General features: G+C 33.4%; 2 protein-coding genes across 2 annotated transcripts; one reads left to right on the top strand and one right to left on the bottom strand.

Annotated features, from left to right (window-relative positions):
• Positions 1-904: 904 nt before the first annotated feature.
• On the top strand, positions 905-4371 carry LOC145132323 (diacylglycerol kinase 4-like). The gene is made up of 12 exons (XM_079067069.1): positions 905-1583; positions 1983-2105; positions 2379-2516; positions 2599-2684; positions 2834-2921; positions 3028-3103; positions 3170-3252; positions 3342-3412; positions 3517-3594; positions 3668-3755; positions 3835-3951; positions 4024-4371. The coding sequence occupies exons 1-12, from the start codon at positions 1236-1238 to the stop codon at positions 4177-4179; spliced, it is 1452 nt and encodes a 483-aa protein (XP_078923195.1). The 5' UTR covers positions 905-1235; the 3' UTR covers positions 4180-4371.
• Positions 4372-9724: 5353 nt separating this feature from the next.
• On the bottom strand, positions 9725-12812 carry LOC145129288 (uncharacterized). Its single transcript, XM_079063992.1, has 2 exons — positions 12702-12812; positions 9725-10297 (listed from the first exon to the last, which is right to left on the bottom strand). The coding sequence occupies exon 2, from the start codon at positions 10270-10272 to the stop codon at positions 9898-9900; it is 375 nt and encodes a 124-aa protein (XP_078920118.1). The 5' UTR covers positions 10273-10297; positions 12702-12812; the 3' UTR covers positions 9725-9897.
• Positions 12813-14548: the final 1736 nt, after the last annotated feature.

Here is a 14548-nt window from a genome sequence, read left to right as displayed (position 1 = left end):
TGTTTGTTTTTATTACATTATTAGTTCACTAGTTGTGAGTAGTGCAATACAATGTAAAAAAATGTTAGAAGAATTATATAAGAAAAATTGAGAAAGAAAAATTGATCCAACTCCTCATTAAAACAAAATTCATAATTTATATTTAAACAAAATAGAAATTACAACCATCTTTGTCATACATTTTATACATATTTAAAATATGATAAGATATACAACCATGTAAAAAAATGTTAGAAGAATTATATAAGACATATTGTGCACATGTACAATAATAAATAGTTGATTTTACATATTCACAACATAAAACTTTTTGACACTACGTTTGGTGGGCAACCCCATAATGATTATATTTTTTTGAGGGGCTATACTAATATTTTTGTATTACTTCATGATACCCCTCACATTTGTACTTTTGAGTATATAAACGCATCTCACAACCAAAACATGTCTTAGTAAATTTAATCATGAATGCAAGTAAATATAATTACAATATAATTTTAAAGTTTAAAGTCTATATGGTACCTCGTTAAAATGCAAATTCATTTTCCTTTTAAATCTTGATTTCTTTCTTGATTCTATACAAAATCTCATGTCTTTTTCTCGTCAAGAATAATAACATTGCTTTCAATTACGATTATGCAAAATGGTTGCCGAGATAGAAGGAAAAATCATACATTTACTAATCGCATTTAATATTTTTTGTGATTTTTCCTACTGAATTTAGAAGTTTTCAAAACAATTATTAACGATTCATCATACATACTTTTATAGAAAGCAAACATTTTCTATAAGAAAGTAGTGAAGTGAAACTTCACTTAACGTTGAGGGTCTAAATTGAAAATAAGCTTATTTATACACTTCAAATTCGTGGATCTTTATAGGGCGTAGAACCTGAGAATTCACATGGCACTTTCGTAATTATTTCCATCGTTAAGGGCATTTCTCAAATGCCCTCCCGCCGGCGTTCTAAAACAGAACCCCACCCACCCGGACTCCGGCCCCATTCCTCCCACCACACACACACACACAGACTCTCTCTCTCTCTCTCTCTCTCTCTCTCTCTCTCTCTCTCTCTCTTAAGAATAACTGAAGTCAATTCCAAGTTTTCAACACGTAAGAATATTCGGTTACGATAATCTTAGAGGTTTAAAAGAGGAACATATTCGAGTCTTGTCTTGATTGTGTTAGCTCGTGTGTCGCCTGAGTGAGAGAGAGAGAGAAATAGAGAATCAATAATGGAATCGCCGGGACCGGAGACGGTGGTGGCTAAAGTAGCCGTAAGGTCATCTGTGATAGAGTCGATCAAAGGGTGGTCGTCGTTATCTGGGGTTCGGATTCGTAAAGATGAGCTGAGGCAGAAGATTACGATGCCGGAATATTTACGCCTCGCTATCAAAGATGCCATTGCATCAAAAGACATCGACGCCGGAAAACCTCATTACGAACTCATTTCCACCGGTCACGACAAACCGCCGCAAGTCGCCCCTGAATCGCCGCTGATTGTTTTCATTAATTCCAAGAGCGGTGGACGCTATGGCCCGGAACTTATGGCTAGGTTGCAGGATTTAATGGGGGAAGAACAGGTAAAGTCTAATTTACTCCATTAATCAGTTTAAAAACCCGTAAAATTCTCTTGATTTCATTAATTTATCAGCAACCTTCCATTTTAAATCTTATCTTCTGTTCTTGCATATCTGGTCAGAGTCAAGTGTCATGAAAATCGACGATTTTTATGGTTTTAAAGTCGAATTACATCATCGATGCTGATCTTTCTCAACTTTTTTAATCATAAACTAAAACCAATTTTGATTATGCTCTTGAAATTTCTATACTTGATACCAATTCGAAACCCGATCAAAAATTCAAACCCCTTCTTTGTTTAAATCCTTTCTTGTAAACCATGATTATAACCCATATATAAACACCAAAAGATTCAAAGTTCTTTCACTTCCTTTTACAATGATTTCGCTTTTGATTTTTAGGTTATTGACCTTCTGAGTGTAAAGCCTCATGAGTTTATTCAATATGGTTTGGGTTGTCTCGAGAAGCTTGCTAGTATTGGTGATGGGTGTGCTAAAGAAACCCGTGAAAGATTAAGAATTGTGGTAAGTATACAGTATTCGTATATAGATTATTTTTACTTTTTTACTTTTAGCTTTATTACTTGTATTTGTTTTTTATTTTTTACTTTAGTAAGACACTACTCATTATTTTTCACTGTGGGCTGACGTATTTATAGTTTTATACCATGCCAATTGCCACCTCACTAAAAAGACATGCTCTTTAAAATTAAATTTCAACGTACAATGTTACTATATATACAAAGTTTATATAATTTTATGATAAAAATTTAAGGTTAATAAATTGTTTAATGATAGGTTGCGGGTGGTGATGGAACGGTAGGATGGGTTCTTGGGTGCCTAGGAGAGCTTCATAAAGCCGGGCGGGACCCGGTTCCACCAACCGCAATTGTCCCTCTTGGCACTGGAAATGATTTGTCAAGAAGTTTTGGTTGGGTAATCTTTCTAATTTTACTTTTTTTTTTAATAAATAAAATAAAGTTAAAGTTCTTGAAATGTTTTTTAAACTTAATTTCAGGGTGGATCATTTCCTTTCAATTGGAAAGCAGCTATAAAAAAGACTCTTGATAAGTCTATTCGTGCTCCAACTAGTCGCCTCGATAGGTGAGACTCAAATTTCTTGACCTTTTTATAAAATTAGTCAACTACTTGATTACATTTACAATTTTCAACTCGTTACATTATTATAATTTATAAGTATGTGTGAATGAAAAGTGAAAAGTGTTAATTGTGTATTCTTTTATGAAATATAGTTGGAATCTTGTAATATCAATGCCAAATGGCACAGATTTGGATGCACCTTATTCCTTAAAACGAACAGAAGAAGTTGTTCTTGATCAGGTTAGGATTGTAGACAATCTGTTAAAAAATGACTTCATATGTTAAGAGCCTATATTTTTATTAAATTCTATATGTGCTTTCACATCTTTATAATTAAAATTTTTAGGATCTAAAAGTTGATGGACCATTGCCTGAAAAAGTTTCTTGCTACCAAGGAGTTTTTTATAATTACTTCAGCATAGGTATGGTATTATATTTTCTTAATTAAAACATAGTTTTATAATTTTAATTTTGAGTTTTGATTATAGGAATGGATGCACAAGTGGCTTATGGGTTTCATCATCTAAGAAATGAGAAACCTTATCTTGCACAAGGTCCTATTTCAAACAAGGTCTAAACTTTACTATGTTTCTTAAAAAATGTCATGCATTATATTCCTATATCTTCTTTATTAATTTATAAACTTTTCTTCTGTTTCAGATAATTTACTCGAGTTATAGTTGCAAACAAGGGTGGTTTTTTACACCTTGTATAGCTGATCCAAGTTTGAGGTAAGAATTTCTCATATTTCAATATCCTGTTATAAGTTGTGAAATGCGTTAGGGTTAAAATTAAAAGATTTTAATTTGTTATATGTAATTCTTAATAATGTAAGGGGACTAAATAACATCTTGAGGCTGCATGTTAAAAGGCTCAACAGCACAACATGGGAACCTATTGCTATTCCATCAAGGTAACGTTATTTTATTTTGTTTCATTATTAAATTTTTTTTGTCAAATGTCTAAAGTGCCCTTTTTTTTTTCAGTGTTAGGTCAATAGTCGCTTTGAATCTTCATAGTTATGCAAGTGGAAGGAATCCATGGGGTAACTTGAAGCCTGACTATTTACAAAAGGTAAGATTTTCTTTATAGAATTTACAATTGATTACCATAAAAACCAATAAATTTACTATTATTAATTATCCATTTACAGAAAGGTTTTGTTGAGGCTAAAGCAGATGATGGTCTTCTAGAAGTTTTTGGCTTTAAACATGGATGGCATGCATCATTTGTTATGGCCGATCTAATCTCAGCCAAACACATTGCACAGGTATTTAGCTTTACAAAAGGGCAAAAAAGTAAATTTACAATGTATGTCATACTCATTCTTTATGTTTCTCAGGCTTCAGAGATTCGGTTTGAGTTGAGAGGTGGAGCTTGGAAAGAAGCTTTCATGCAGATGGATGGAGAACCATGGAAGCAACTGATGAACAATGAGTTCTCAACTTTCTTGGACATCAAAAGGGTACCTTTTCAGTCAGTCATGATCAAAGGATAGTGATACAAACCATTTGAGCTCATAGGATTGGGAACTTAGTGGTGTTAAATACTTGTTTTATAAATGTGTTAGTTGTATTACTTGTAAAAAACTTCAAATTGCATATTCTTATTTGAGATTATGCAATGATGTAACCCATTAGTTTGGTTTGGTTGGTAATTTATTGTAAATCATAGTGGTTTGTTGTTATCATTCTCTTCGAGTTTTCGGTTCTAACTTGTGATTATATATATATATATATATATATATATATATATATATATTTTGTGGATGTAAGAATTAATGTGGACCAATCATTTTAAATACTAAAATTAAATAATTAATTGAATATATAGGGGTTGAATAGTAAGTTTAGCTATTAGTTAGTTATGTTAACTACTTAAATCAAATATAAATGCAAATATCATCCCTTTATTTAAGGCAAATTTGTTAGTTATCCACATTAAAATACCACCATTGTTTCAACATGAGAAGGGAAAGGGGCATGTTATTCATTCTGATTAAAGGAATCAATCACCATGATCATTTTCTTCTATACGTCTCCGCTAGATCACCATCACCTTCTCGACCAATCCAACACCATCAACATCATTACCTTAACGATAACATTGAGGGTTTAGATTTTATCACAAACAATAATGAGGCCATGATTTCTCTTTCCATCTCTATTTGCATATCGATTAACCAAATGAAGATAATGATACTGATATGTATCTCTCTTGTGTGTATGTGAGGTACAATCTATTTCCCATCATTTCCGGTTTCCACCTAATTCGAACCTAGGTTTTCTCTATTTGTGTGTGTTTCACGGAGGTTTATTAATTTTCAGCTTGTGTTAGTCTTATGCACTAGAATTTAGGTGAGACAAAATTCTTTGCCTCTTTGATTTTTTTTATAAGTATTTGTATATGTTGAACAACAAGTGCTATATGAAATGCCTAAGTGAACCTCTTAAGTAATTTGTTTAAGAAAGGTAAGAATTTAACATGGTGATTTGTATATGATTAACATAATCCAATTTCTAGAATATATAAAGCTATGTATTTTTTTTTGTGTATTTTGTCAGAATATCTTTGTATAAACATATTACGTCGAAATATCTTTGTATATATATAAATGCATTCTTTAGTTCTAATCTTTTAATTACAAGCAAATTGGTTCACTTACTCAAGATTCTTAAAGAAGTTTAGGTAATGCGCAATTTTTCTATGGTTGGAATCAAGTGATCTTGTAAAAATGAATTCTCTTAAGTGTATTTTGGATTCAAAAGAAGATCAAACACGTTTTATATTCTAGTAGAAGATCAAGGGCATTATGATAGAGAATGTATCACATCTTCATACAAATTTGTCAGTATTTTCTCATCTTCGATTTCGTCTATTAGATATGAAGTAATGAAATCTTTACTCCCAAACTCAATAGGCTTAAAATGCAACTTTCCTTTCTATAGTAGGTTGAACAAGATTGATGAAATACGTATGAATAAGAAGTTGTCGTATGTTAGTTCACTTTAGGTATCGTTCTGGACTGGACAGAACAGAACAAGTTTTTTTTTAATAGTGTTTGGCGTTGATTGGTATGGGACAAGATGGGACAATGACCAAGTCAAATGGGACTAAAAGATAAAATTTTTGTCCCACCCAAAAAGGTAGAACACACATGGACAAAGAGAACAATGACTAAAAGGCCCTCAATTAACCTCTACCACGTACCAGTCACACCATCCCCTTTCATCTACATTTCACGTACTGTGACATCTCTTCTTCCGCTTGATAATAAAATTTAACAAAATACAGTATGTTTATTATAATTAAACAAATTAATGTGTTTATTAGAAAATGCACAATTCAAAGAATTAAAATTATTACGTATCAGCGATAGTGATTCATCAAGTTCTAGAGCACCCGTAAGTGGTGAAGCACATCATTATTATATTTAAAAATATCACATGCTACAGCGACACAGATTCCTACATACATGGATTGGGAATAAAGATGTCATATTTCTTTTCACCAACAAAGCTACCAAAATCAACTATAGTTTTTTTATTGAGCACCGTCGATACGTCGTTCTACCTCCTCCATCGTTCGACAATATAATTACTTAATTACTATGATTCGATGGCCAATGAGACTGCCAGCGGGTATTGAGATTTTTCATTATTGAATTAAATTTGACGTAGTATTGAATATTCTTCATAATTGAATCTCACATTCGTTGGATAACGATTTAGGGTTTATATTCATACTTAATTATTAAGTTAGATTGGTTGTATTTTATTAATTGATATCAAGGACAATCTAGTAATTTTGACATTTTGTTTTGTTCTGTTCTATGTTTACCAAACGCTATAAAAAAGTTTGTACAGTTCAGTTCAGTCCAATCCAGTTCAGTTATGTTCTGTCTAATCTAGTCCCACATACCAAACGCTGCCTTTTTGTCGAACTTTGATTTTTCATATTTCACTAAGTTCTTTTTAATTTGTTTTATTTGGGAGGTTTGGGGTTTTGGTTTGTGGATAGACGATGAGGAATATGAAACCATAAAAGGATTGTTGTTACAGATTTCTTAAGAGTGATTTTGTTATGAGTGTAGAAATTCTATGATGTAGTGTTTTTATATTATAAAGATACAGTTATTGTCACTGTAGTCCAACAATGTTTAATATAAGGATTGTTGTTACAGATTTCTTAAGAGTGATTTTGTTATGAGTGTAGAAATTCTATGATGTAGTGTTTTTATATTATAAAGATACAGTTATTGTCACTGTAGTCCAACAATGTTTAATATATTGGTTTAAATGGTCCATCGTGCTTTTTTTATTTTGCCTTTGAATGGTACGAACTTGTATTTTACTGGTTAATTTGGTACCTTTACTTATTTTTGAAGGTTACAGTGTCTTGTCAACTGCCAACTAGGCAAGTGAGTCAACAATGGTGAGTCGACTCATCGTTGCCACGTAAGCCAAAACCTAATTGTCACGAAGATAGAACTAATCTATCAGTTTACATTGGGATGTGAGGGCTTACGAACAGTAACAATGGAGCTTTTTTTCGACATTAACGCCATCTACTTCTCCTACGTTGTAATTCCAAAACCAGAATCCTAGAAAGTGTAGGTGAGATTTCTTGATGTGGTGGTGGGTGTAAACAAAGAAAAGGGGGTGGCGGTGGTGATTGGATTTTCCCGTGTGATGGTGGCAGGAAAGATGATGAAGTTGGTGATGTGTGTTTGTGTGGGTTACCAAGTGTGTTTGTGTGGTATCTAGTAGCAGCAAAAACCACCATTGATTCACAACCTCCAAAAATCATAGCACCACCACCCCTTATTTGGGTACACATAAATCGATGGGTTTTTGGCGATCATCTTCAACTTCATGAGATATGGGTTTTGATGATGATTACGATGGAGACAAAGATGAAACAGTCTTAGACGATAAGAAGATTAGAGATGTTAATCAGGTGGTACTTTGGTCATCTTCATCGCCTTCATCGACATCCAGTTCCTCCGGAAGAAAAGATTACTTTAGGATTTTAGAAACCGATTTCAAGAAAACAATTTTATTTTCAAATTGATTTCAAGCAAACATCTTAGAAAAACGATTTCAGAAACTGATTTAAGCAAACATTTTGATTTAGAAAATCGATTTCATATGCCGATTTAAAACCAACATGTTGATTCTAGAAACCGATTTCAAGAAACATTTCGACTTAGAAAACCGATTTTAGATACCGATTTCAAGCAAACATTTCGATTTTATAAACGAGTTTGGTCCTAACAGACAAAATTACTCATCATGATGGTTGGTGAACCCTTGAAGACGAAGATGGCGATGGTTAGTGAAAGAAAGGGGTGGTGAAATCGATTGGGGTTCGATTTCATCGAGGTAACATCAATTTCATATTTACAAGTCTTCATCTTCATTAGTTTCTCTCTCTAGATCTATTTAACAACTATTAAACAAGGGATGAACTTGGTTTTAACCAAAAGATCAATATGGATTTTTGTTTGAACAAAAACCAATGACGGGTTTTCCTAACCCTGAAAAAAGAAGGAATGCATCCCATCCACACTAAGCCTTCAATCGATCTTCACCATACCGGACTCTATGCTTGGTGTTCGATTCTATCGGGGTCAACATCAGGCCACCGCCGGAGCCGAAGAAGACAGCGGCGGAGCCGGAGAAGACAACATCGAAGCAGGTGAAGATGAAAGACGGTAAGGGATTTGATCGGATTCGGGTTCTAAAGAAAGCATTATATTAGGTGTTACACGTGGCAATTGAGCTGGCATCTAAACCTGCTGATTAGGATGGGTGTCACCGAATGACCCCTTCAAATTTTCCAAAAGGATCTTTTAAAACCTAAAAATACAAGTTCATGCCCTTCAAATGCAAAAAATAGTCACAATTGACCATTTAAACCAATATACTAAAGTTTGTTGAGCTACAATGACAATAACCCTATAAAGATATTGAAATGTGTAAAGATAGGCCTTACAATTCTTGACACGATCCGCGACACGACACAAAATAAACGAGTTTGGGTTGAGTTTTTCAACCCGTGAACCCTCAAACCCGTCAACCCGTTTATTAAACCGATCACATATGGGTTTCCCAAAAAATATACGGGTTGACCCGCGAACCCGTTTAGAATTTTAATATAAAAAGTTATATATTTTTTAAATGTATTAAGAATTATATACTATACAGTATATACTTTATACTTTATACTATGATATGATATCCGATACCATTAACCATTTGACATTTGGTGTTTGCCCTAAATAATCTCAATATCTCACAAACAAAATCGAATAAGCCCTCTCTCGCTCTCTCCTCTGTGATGAACAACAGAACGAACTCACGAAGAACGACGACATGAATGATTGAATCATTATCGAACGACGTTGACACCTGAACGAGAACGATGAACTCACAACCCAGTAGGCAATTGATTTGCTACGATCCAACGCACGGACAAACGAACCTAAATCTAACCAACGAACCCGTCAACCTGTGAACCCGTATAAATAAGTGGTTTGACGAGTCATATATGGGTTTATGTTCCAAACCCGTCAACCCATGACCTGTATAATTAAACGAGTCGTGTTTGGATTGATATATTTTAACTTACAAACCCGCCAATCCGCGACCCGCCAACCCGAACACAACACGATTGCCAGACCTATGTGAAGATATTAATGAATCTACTCTAATAAATGAAGGTTTTTTTTGCCACATGTCACACTCTCATTCAATTTGTCAAATGTCATTTTGTGCTTATTTTGAATTAATTTCTTTTCCACATGTCATTTTATAAGTTTTTCTATTTTAATAAATTTCATATAATACTTTAATGTAATAATCACAGTAAATATAGTAATAAATAGATATCAATTTCATTAATGGACTTATATTCTTATTTCAAAATTCTCAAATTAAAGCTCATTAGTTTATTTTGTTTATTTATTTAAATTTAAAAAGATAAAAAAAAATCAATTTTAATAATTCATTATTTTTCTTATCTTTTTTATAAATCCAAAATTCTTAAATATTTAGACATTTATATTTAATTTTTTTAATTAACCAATGTAATACATGGGTCTTACACCTAGTATTTAATAGACGTCCCTTGTTAATAAATTACATATATCTATTCTCCTTAATCTTCGTTTAATTTCTTGTTTCTTTCAGCTTTCTTACCTTCAATACCTCTATTATCCTTTTTTATCTCCGACCTTCAATCGTTGTAGTTCATCAACACATGACTTCTCCGCCTCATCTGACACCTCTAGTTCAACCGCCTCATCTCCTATCGCCTTTGGCAATTCACCGCCTTTCTTTGGATCACAAGCAAAAAGAGGATCAACCTTGGATGTGATTCCAGCAAGTGGATCATTGATGCAATCTCCTTCCAATTCATCATCAGAGTGGTGGAACATATGTGAGCTGACAGTTGTTGCAGCCTTCAGGAAGGCTTCCCGTATGGAGTCTGGGGGAAGTGCACAATCCTCAAGACCCGCATCTTCAAGTCGTGGGGGCTTGACTTTATCCAACAAGCTACCGGATTTTGCTTCTCTAGTGGCTTCCATTTGTGAGTTTTTGGAAGTTGAAATCCTAGCAAATAGAAGCCATAGTGATCAACATTACAAGTCTATATAAAAGTGGTTCAAAACATACATTAGAAATATTTCACAAGGGCAAAACGAAATAGGTAACATTTCATCGTGTTGCTTAGAAAAAATATTTTTAATACTATTCTTTAATTTAATAATAATAATAATAATAATAATAATAATAATAACAACAACAAGAATATATATTTAATAAGAATATTAAAAAAAGTTAACAAGAAAAAAAATTAAAAAAATAATTATATTTTGAGAATGGTGTTGGGCTGGGGTGAGGTGTGTCCGGATCGATTAAATAATTCTAAGAAAATAATACAAAATATCTACTCTAATAAATAAAAATCTTTTTGCCACATGTCACATTCTCATTCATTTTGTCACATGTAATTTTGTGGTAATTTTAAATTAATTTTTATTCCACATGTCATTTTATGGTTTTTCAGTTTATTAAATTCCACATAATATTAAATATAATAATAAATGCATATCAATTTCATTAATAAACTTTCCTTTTAATTTCAAAATTACCAAGTTAAAGTTTTATTAATTTCTTTTATTTATTTATCTAAATCATTTCTTTAAATTTAAAAGAGAAAAAAAAAACATTTTAATTTTTATAATTCAATATTTTTTTTTCATTTTTCTTATAAATCCAAACTTCTAAAATGTTTAGAATTTTAAATTTAATTTTTATTTTAAATAAACCTGTGTAATACATGGGTTTCACACCTAGTTTTGAGAAAATAAATGAAAAAAACATAGACAGTGACAACGTGTGTGTGTGTGTGTATATATATATATATATATATATATATATATATATATATATATATATATATATATACACACACACACAACCACCATGTCGCTACTAGGGATGAGATTTAGAACCGAAAAACCGGACCGGAACCGGAATCGAACCGGAACCGGAACCGTTTGAACCGAAATATATAGAACCGGTTCCGGTTTCGGGTTTAAAAATTGGCTTTATCCGGGTTCCGGGTAATCCGGGTTTGGGTCCATCGGGGTCCGGGTAAACCGAGTTTAAAAACCGGAACCGGTTTTAGGAACCGGAACCACTTTTAGGGTCAGAACCGGTTTTTGTGAAACGTTTAAAAGATGCATATCTCATTCGTTTCAACTTCGATTAACATGCGGTTTTTTCCAACGTGTAGTTTAGAGTTTGTACATGATTTTAGACTATAAATTTGCCATTTTTAGTTTTATATTCATTGACTTACAGTCCCCCAAAGTCGAGGTACAAAGCTGAAAGTTTTTAGTTTTTCAGTTTTTTTGTATTCTGTGAAAGTTTTAAAACATGCATATCTAATTCGTTTGAAGTCGGATTGACATGTGGTTTTTTCAAACTTGTAGTTTACAGTTTGTACATGATTTTAGGCTATAATTTTATCATTTTTGGTTTAATATTCAATGATTTACAGTCCCCCGAAGTCGGGATATCAAAACTGAAAATTTTCAACTTTTCAGCTATTTGTTTTGTACTTTGTATTCTGTGAAAATGTTAACACATGCATATCTCATTCATTTAAAGTTAGATTGACATGCGGTTTTTTCCAAAGTGTAGTTTAGAGTTTGTACATGATTTTATACTATATTTTTGTCAATTTTGGTTTCATATTAATGAGTTACAATCCCCCAAAGTCGGGATATCAATATGAAAATTTTCAAAGTTCAACCCATTAAATAGTAAGTAATTACGAAAAAATTCCGGTTTTTCCGGGTCTTCCGGTTCTAAACCCACTTTATCCGGTTCCAACTTACCCACTTTGATGTTTCCGGGTTTTTCGGTTTTAGACCCACTTTACCCGGTACCGTACCCGGAACCAAACCGGAACCGGTTCCTATATACCGGTCCGGTTTCCGGTTCTACAAAATCCCGTTAACCGGTTTCGGGTTTTCCGAGTCCGGGTCCATCCGGTCCGGGTTTGGACCCACTTTCATCCCTAGGCGCCACCACTACCACCCAACAACCACCGCCACCACCACCCAGCTGCTGCCACCCCCGCCCCACCACTGCCATCACCCAACCCAAGTTTAGTTCAAAAATACGTTTACTAAACAAAGTCTTGAACTGCCATTGTTATTTTATTTCATTGTTGTTAAATTATAATTATTTAAATTTCCGTTTTGTCCACATCTTCTTCCTCGGACTGGTATTAGCTTAGGAAAAAAAACAAACACCAAAAAGTGGATCTTTGTTTGTAGATACACTCCAATAATACTTAACCACAAAAACATACGCTACGATTTGGAAAGGGCTGAAATAGTCTAATTTAAATCAAAAAGTAAATCAAACACAGTAAACATACTTAAATTGAACCTAACAATATAATTAATGGTAATGAAATCGGATCCGATAAAGTATTTACCGAAAAGAGATCGATCGTACCTCGGGAGGGCGGAGATCGAGTAGGAAGGACAGCAGCGTTAGAGAAGAAAAACCAAATGCCTTGTTAAGAAATGGCGAAGGAGTGGTTTGTGGAAAGATCTTTCGCATTTCGGCTTATTCTGGATATATAAAATATATACGGCCCATATAATAATAATCAGGCTTTGCTTTTATTGCCCTCAATGGCCCATTAAATTAAAATGTTACAAGATAATTAGTATATAAACATTTTGTTTGATTTAATTTTAATTTATATAATATATCTTATCATTTTTCTATTATCTAATGATTTTTTTATTTTAATTGTTCTATCTATTATAATTGTTAAGTCAGTTTATTTCTATAAAATTCGTTGGTTCATTGATATTGAAGGTCTTGTGTGAAAAATAAAACGGGTCACAAATATAATTTTTTGTATAAATGAAAATAAATAATATTGAATGTTCATTTGGATGGATCGGTTTAATCCAATCTGGTCAAGTGAATCAAAATTGATTTCGGTTTTCATAAAGAAAATATTTTTGATAAGAAATACATATTAAGATATCATATTTGATGAAATTTTTTAATCTAACAAAAATATTTTTGTAAATTTATAAAGGATTATATATATATATATTTGGTCAAATGCTGAATTTTAAGAGGTACAAACCTTACTGCATTATGTACACTTATTTTATGCATTACAAAATCATGAATCTTAATTGGGTCAACATCTAAAAAGTCAAGATAATAACAGATAAGAATTGGCAGATGGTTTATTAGCGGGACTTTAAGTTTGAATTAGTATTCTTCACTTTCAGCCACTTGAATCGGTCAAAACTCACTTTCAACCACTTGAATAGGTGAAACACAACTATATTATCACATCTTCGAAGGTTGATTGGGCGGATGGAGGAGAAAGGCTAGGTCAAAGAGCAATAATTAGGGTACCTGAGATTGAAGAAGATTGATGCTATATAACATGGATTTATGTTGAATCCATGTATTTCTCCCTTCATCCGCCTTCCTAATGTGGAAAATGGGCCAATCGATTTCACTCAGTTCTAAAATTGGCACAGAGTGTTTGTAGGGTTTCAATAGTTGACACATTCATCTCCACGGTCACATGTAATGGTTCCTGTATCAACATTAGAAAACCCTTCTTCTCCACCATTTGCCTCATTAACCGGCCTCCTCCGCCAGTATATCCTGAAATCCCTACCTCGAACTGGTGCTTCCTTCTCCTTTCAACCCCACCACCATTGTACCACCAGTGATCCATCGACCATCTGAAAACCCTAGAGACCACTATCTCTAACACCACTCAACCCTCTCTGAAAAACCTAGACACGACATTTATGTCATATCCTCTAACTAGCTCCCACCTTCTTCTCTCTAAACTCCCTAACCCTAAATCAGATTTGGCAGTTTTAGGGTTCGATGTGAAGCTCAACCTCCTTTATTGTCTACATCTCTGCCATCCCGACGAAGAACATATCAAAAGACACCCAAGAATTTTTTTCTCCGCCCCTTGTGCCCTAATACCATTCGACACCCATACATGACACATGCTCTCTGGTTCAAAACTCCAGCCACTTCAGCGTGTTCCTCCACCACTCCATGGAATTCCTCTGCTAGAGCCACCAATTCATCGCCTTCCTCCGCCAGCAGCGCCGCCGGTAAGCTTCTCTTATCTATCATTGAAATCGTTTTCTTTCTTCTCTAAAATCGATATGCTTGCTTCTCTTCTCCATTTCTTAAATAGATTTGTTATTTGAAATTGATTTGTTAAGTGATTTCTTCTATAAAATCGATTTTGAATCTAATTTTCAACACAAAGGTCCA

The sequence above is a fragment of the Lactuca virosa genome, chromosome 8, assembly GCF_052849685.1.
Source record: "Lactuca virosa cultivar CGN04683 chromosome 8, Lactuca_virosa_CGN04683_v6, whole genome shotgun sequence".
NCBI classification, from domain to species: Eukaryota; Viridiplantae; Streptophyta; class Magnoliopsida; order Asterales; family Asteraceae; genus Lactuca; species Lactuca virosa.
Note: the sequence above shows the minus strand (reverse complement) of the source record. Positions and strands in the feature narration are given on the sequence as shown.